This window comes from Arvicanthis niloticus, chromosome 11, assembly GCF_011762505.2.
Source record: "Arvicanthis niloticus isolate mArvNil1 chromosome 11, mArvNil1.pat.X, whole genome shotgun sequence".
Taxonomy (NCBI): Eukaryota; Metazoa; Chordata; class Mammalia; order Rodentia; family Muridae; genus Arvicanthis; species Arvicanthis niloticus.
Window position 1 is genome coordinate 48,615,420 of NC_047668.1, and position 6,553 is coordinate 48,621,972.

The 6,553-nt window shown below is 40.3% G+C and overlaps 1 protein-coding gene across 1 annotated transcript; it reads right to left on the reverse strand.

The window, feature by feature from the left end:
* Positions 1-1,727: 1,727 nt before the first annotated feature.
* Rdh14 (retinol dehydrogenase 14) lies at positions 1,728-6,485 on the reverse strand. The gene is made up of 2 exons (XM_034514499.2): positions 6,026-6,485; positions 1,728-2,744 (listed from the first exon to the last, which is right to left on the reverse strand). The coding sequence occupies exons 1-2, from the start codon at positions 6,410-6,412 to the stop codon at positions 2,127-2,129; spliced, it is 1,005 nt and encodes a 334-aa protein (XP_034370390.1). The 5' UTR covers positions 6,413-6,485; the 3' UTR covers positions 1,728-2,126.
* Between the last annotated feature and the right edge of the window lie 68 nt (positions 6,486-6,553).

A 6,553-nucleotide genomic window follows, 5' to 3' on the forward strand; every position in this document is an offset into this window, starting at 1 on the left:
TTCCTTTTTAGGTAGAATGATCAGAGGTGAGCTACGACAGAAAGAGCTGGAATAATCTTCCAATTGTACCTAGTAGTCTGGTGCAGTTGGTTCTTGATTCCATCAGCCAGAGTAGTGAGAAACCTTCCAAATGGCAGCTCATTTTACCATAATAGTTGGTGTTTGCAGATGAGTATTTTCCCCCGTCGCAATAAATTAATATATCCTATTTTATTGTGGTGCCACAAACAAGAACTCTGAAAGGCTCAAAGTGTCCAAATCCCCTGAAAAGCATCAAATATCATAACACAGCCAGAAAACGACGACGGTATTAAATGAAAAAGGGAGCTCCTTTTTAATGAAGTGAAGGTGCAGGACAGATTTATTAGCCTCCATTCCAAGCTGCTTTCTGTGTACTTCCTGTCCATATCTCCAAATTCAGCAGGTCTCTTTGTAGGATAACCTTCTAAAATACATTTCAAAGAACACGATGTAGCTCTGCCTACTATACCCATAGAAACACCTGTGATGAGAGGAACATTTGTTGTATTCATTGAGCAGTGCTCTAAAAGAAAACATTCCTTTTGCATGATCTGCCAAGATCTTGCCAGTCTGAAGAAGAGCCAATATTAGTAGCCAGGTATGACATGTTCTTAAAAATAACAGAGTTAAGTCTGCCCAAATGGCCATTAAACTAAATTGAGCTGCCTCTCACTTGGTGTTTTCATTGCTTTTTCCAATATTCTGAGGTGTCAAGACAAGAAAATCAATGGAAATGATTTAGCTGATACTTCTGGTGTTACAATACAGATGCTAACAGTATGCCGATTTGGTTTAGCTATTGTTGTTGTTTTGTGCCTAACACCCCTTCATTCTTTGTTGTACTTTTCCACTACCTGCCAGCTACACTCCAATTCTTGAAGAAAAACCACTTTCTTTCTCTGTATAATGGTTTTAAACTGTCTAATTGGACCTGATGTGAATAATTAGTTCACTTTAGCAAACTACCAAATTCAAATGAAAGGAAGGAAAAAGAATTGATTCTGTCTATAGGTACACCTGTTGGACACAGGCCAGTTTCGTCCTTGAAAAGGGTGGTCCAGATTTAAGGGGCATCTCAAGAGATAATGATCTAAAGGAAGGGGCACTGGTTGCTCTTCTACATCCAAAGCTGAGCACTGACAGTGATAAACAGTGGTAGCCACCAGACATTTACCTGTATAAAGGGTATAAATTTGAGTATAACGAGTAAAGTTTGAGTTTAAAGAGTATAAATAAGAATATAAATTTCATATAGTCTGTTTCTACATATCTAGTCCACTGTATTGGGGCTGTGATAGAATTCCTTCCATCCAACAGCACTGAGTACAAGGCATGTGCACAGTTCATGAAGTGTCTGTAGTGTGAATTAAAGAGCTTAAGTAAGGATGATTTATCAACTATAACATTCTGTAATGTCCCTTTGGAGGATTCCAGCCCTACATTACTGCTATATTTATATACTCAACATTATGTTTGAGTTCTTTGAATAATTCTGCAGCTAGAAACGGAAAACAACAAAACAAAATGAAAACTGGAAAACCATCACAGGATTATGTGTCAGGACCCCAGGTCATAGATTGCAGGTTTGGAAACAGAGTAATGTGCAAAATGTGACAGGAAAAACCTGGTACAGCAAGACCAAGAATGGCTAATGAGGAAAAACTAAAGGACTACATTCAGTTGCTTTTAAACAAATGCACACTGAAAAAACTACATTAAATGTTTATTCCAAGTGATGATTTATGTGCACACATTAGGCATAGCATTTCCACAAAACAAGCACTGTAGTAAAAATTCTGAACATTTTTGCCATGAAACTCAAAAATTTTGAAAACCCTCTTAAGATGTCTTTTAATTTACCAGTATCTTTAACAGTTATAATTGCCCAATTATATTTAATAAAACAGAATTGTTACATTCTAGTTATGATCCACATTTATAACTTTGTATTGACCCTAAATAGTAGCAGTGTCCTTCAAAGACCCATGTACACCTCTCAGCAGGATTGCTGCAAGACTCTTCACAAGTAGCAAATGCTCACAAGATGCCATTCCTGACCAAGGGTGTAATGGAGCATCTTATAAATAGTTGTGTTCTCTTTACTCCTATTTTAGAATGCCAACCATCACTTCACTGATATCCCACAGTTTTCTTGCCAATGATTCATCCATAGCTTTGGGCAAGAGTTCTTCTTCCTTACAATCACCAAAGTACCTTCCTGACACACCTTCTACATCAGGTGAAGAGGCTAAGTAGATGGAGGTCTGGGCACCTTCTAATGGAGTTTTGAAAAAAGCCCAGGATACCAAATTGAAAAGTGGTCTTGCCAGCAGTGGGATGTGTATATGCCTCCCCAGGTTTGTTCGCACAATACCAGGATGCAGCACATTGACAGTCACATTTGTTCCTTCTAAGCGACGGGCTAGTTCTCTCGTGAAAAGAATGTTAGCCAATTTGCTTCGACTATAACAGAACCTTTTATCATAGCTTTGTTCACTATTCAAGTCTTCAAAGTTGATGTCTCCATATTTATAAAGTTTGGAAGAAACAACTACAATTCGGCTGGGAGCTGAACTTTTGAGGAGTCCAAGGAGAAGGTTGGTGAGTAGGAAGTGGCCAAGATGGTTCACTCCAAACTGCATCTCAAACCCATCTTCAGTCTTCATATACGGGCACTGGAAAATCCCTGCATTATTGATCAGGACGTCTAGCCTGGGCTCCTCCTTTGAAATCAGGAAGAGAATGCAAAATTATGAGATGAGCACACATTTTTCATATCGTTTATTCATGTATGTTTTACTAACAAGATTTTGAGACTAAAGCTAATCTTTAGTTTTAGTGGCTATATCTGGGAACTACTTGAAGCACTGTCATGCTTTTTGCAACTTAGTAATTATGAGTATGTAGATTTTCACATTTCACTCAGATGTTATCATATGTTAATCACCATGGTCTTTCTTTAAAAACAAATATAGCAAATTTGGGAATGACAGAATCCTAGGATTCCATGTCTTCCCTTAATTTCAGGTGGACTTGAAAAATATCAATTTTGGTATTACCATGTGAAGTTTGGTATTATCATATCAAACTTATATGTCCCTATGATAAACTTAAAAGACTTGCAATATGAAAAAATATGTTTTTAAAGTGATGTTGCATGATTAATAGGGCCTATTTGGTTCCTTTCTCAGATAACCTTATCTACTTCCAATAATAGTCTAATTTCAAGGTAAACCAAGGTGACTTGCTCAGTGTCAACAAGCTCCTAAGAGGCATGTCATATTCAGTCTGAAGATGAAATTCTTAGATTCCAAAGTCCATTCTCACAATTAGTAACCTAGTCTGGCCTTCCAATTGAGATGTTTAAAACAGAGCTTGAGAGCATAAGCAGGGCAAACATATCCAGCAGAGGGCTGATAATGTGACTCCCATCTTACTGGTATCACCATCAGTAGTAAATGAAGATGCTTTAATCTGTAAGTCTGTAACTGTATAAGATAGAATAACTAAGTGCACGTCCCTAAAACTAGTACAAAGAGTAAGTCATAGGTGCAAACTTTGGACTAGCGAAAATTGTGACTAAATCAAGATAGAAAAGTTAATACAATCATTGAGTGGTTAATCAAAAAAAAAATATTACTGACAACAGAGACTGTTACTCAAGTGTCACAATAGTACAGGAAGTAAGAGAGCATTAACAGACACCATTAACCTTCTCTGTGATTTTGGAACCGTCCATTCTTCCTTAAGGATCAAGGGGTTCCCAAATTTCAGGACCTATATAGTCAGCTTAGTACTTTGATCATATACCTCTACATCTTCCAGAATTGAAGTCCTACATTGTACTGTTCTCACGGACAGCCTTTTCCTCCCTTATAGAATTTGTTTTTCTTTGGCCCTTTCCTGGCTCCTCTGTCTCTCCTGATGATAGAGGAAAACAAATGTACAACATGTTCCAGGTGTAAAGTCATGGTGATGACCTATCATTAAATTAATTTCAGGTCAAATTTCAACTTTTAATGGTATTTTTTGCCAAGTGTAAGTGAAAGAAAAATGTGTTAAATTTTATAACTGTTATCAAAGGCTACCTGTCAGGGTAACTTTCTCATTCTGGCCTGTTGAAAAGACTTCAAGTTTTCCAACAGTCACTTCAAAAAGAAGGCAACTGATATGACAAGAGAGGAGTGTTCATCTTCACTAATCCTCTGGGAAGGTTTCCAAAATTAATCATTTCTGAGCTATCATTCTTTGCTGGGTTTAAGACTTTATCATTTTCTATTTCTTAAATTCTAGGAGATAAATAGTATAAATTCCAAGAATACCAAACAGTAGAATGTCAAAACTTCTATTCCTTTTTTTTTCTAATTATAAACACTGAACTTCAGAGCCAAGCATGAATGTAAATACTTACGACAGCATATTTAGGTACCTCTTTGTATTCTGACTTTTGTATTGGTTCTACCCCAAGATACCAAAGCAACAATGATATGAGGAATGAGCATGACCAATCCTATTTACACATCAGTGAGACAGGAAGACTTGCTTCCTATGCTTTCAAAATCTCCCAGACACTCATTGTTACTTGATCTGCTACATGCAAATGAAATGCTAACAACAAAACAAACTACCAACTTCTCTATCTACCTGGCTCTTAGTAAGCAACACGATGCCCCAAAAACACAACAGAGGCATGGTGGACAATGGCCTAAGCTTTGAGGGAAAGAGTGATACTCTACTTGTTATCTCAATAACTACCAGCTCCAGGTGGTTCAATATGGTCTCTTCTGATGAGATGGTTTCTTTGTACAGCTGTGCTTTTACCAGTTATTAACAGCTACTGTCTTGAATGCAAGTGAAAAGCTAAAAACAAACAAAAAAAATGTCTTTGTTGAACAAGAATGAAGGTGGCTTTGTCCATCTGACTTAGAGGTTGGAAAAGTTACTACAATGTCCAACATGCATACAGTTCCATTAATAATAACTGTAAGAGTTAACTATCTAAATGTTAACAAATGAACTTACGGATATTTCTTTTGGTCTAAGTACATCATGGAAAAGAAAAAAAAAAAAAAAAAACACATTTAGAACTGCTGATTTAGATTCAAGAAATTCCAAAAGAGACAAGCACCCTACTGTGTCCTGCCTTTAGATCTACCTCTGGAAAGTCATCTTAGCCAGACTTTCTACTTGAGTAGAATATTTACTGTATACCCAAGGAAATCACACACCTCAGCTTTCAAGCACCAGGAATACAGAGCAGGAGATTAAAGACAGAAGTCTGAAGACAGACACGTTAAGTTACCTATGCTTCCTATGCCTCAGTTTCCTATTATGAAGTAGAGATATTATTTCTTGCTTTAAAAGAGTTAGTCAAGATCTGACAACAGCCCAAGATATTTAAAAATGTCCTTAGCACATCCTCTGGCATATATTAAACCTTCCATAAAGCTAAGCATTAAATTACTTTTATTCCTGTCCCTTTTCTGGCAGTTAATGGGATTCCAAGTTTAGGGATGATGCAGGGTGTCAGTCAGCAAGTGACACCTCCTCCTACTTCAGCAGGACAAAACAAACAAACAAACAAAAAACAAACAAAACCAGGAAATGGAAATGAGAAAGAAAAACAGAACGTTTTATGAAGGGTCTAATCAAAGTTCTTGGCTAGCTTTTCTCCTACGGTGTGGTGTTCTAAGTCCTTTAGTGACACCGTAAGATTTGGCACACATTTCACTTCTGACGGGGGGTGGGGGGTGGGTGGGGGGAACAATTCAAAGATCAGCCGGTGATTCCTGGACTGTCCTTGCCTAACAAAACGAAATGTCCAGACACTGGCTTATTTATTCACTTCTGAAGACCTCCCAGGAATTCCTTCTCAGACCTGCCCCTCCTCCTAGCTGGGTCCCAGGCAAGCAGGTCTTTCCTACTTGGTCGTGGCCACTCTCAAGGTCACACCAGGCCTCAGAGGCCCCTCCCCGAGGGTGGCTGGGCTCCCTTAGACCCACACCTGTAGCAGTTCTTGGCAGAAGGCTCGCACTGAGCTCAGCGAGGCGAGGTCCAGCTCCTTAACGACCAACTGGCCATCGGTGGCGTCGGGCCCGGGCCCTCCAGTCTGACCGAGCTCCTGCCTGAGCTGACCCGCCGCCTCCTCTGCTCGAGCGCGGTCCCGACATCCCATGATGACCCGCGCCCCCAGGCGTAGCAGCTCCGCGGCCGTAGCACGGCCCAGGCCGCTGTTTGCTCCGGTGATCAGCACTGTCTTCCCGTGCATGAGGCCCTTGTCCCCGCCTCCCTGCCGCCGCTGGCCTCTTGACCCAGAGAACCGTCGGGCCGCCAGCCACAGCGCCCCGCCCAGTGCGGCCAGAAGCGCTGCGGCCACACTAGCCACTGCCATAGCCTTGCCGGCCGGGTGCAAGAAACCTAACGCAAAAGTTCCGGAGTACTGGGTGGGGGCCACCTACACGCGAAGGACTCTGGGGCGCCACCTGCTGTCCTGGGTTAGTGCGCGCGGGGCTTGCTGGAACATGTAGTTTTC

What these genes read in the sequence shown, in the direction of transcription:
- Rdh14 (XM_034514499.2), bottom strand. Translation starts at nt 6,412, where the DNA reads ATGGCAGTGGCTAGTGTGGCCGCAGCGCTTCTGGCCGCACTGGGCGGG. An exon ending in TCTGCCAAGAACTGCTACAG is followed by an intron (nt 2,745 to 6,025) that starts GTGTGGGTCTAA and finishes CTGATTTCAAAG; the next exon opens with GAGGAGCCCAGGCTAGACGT.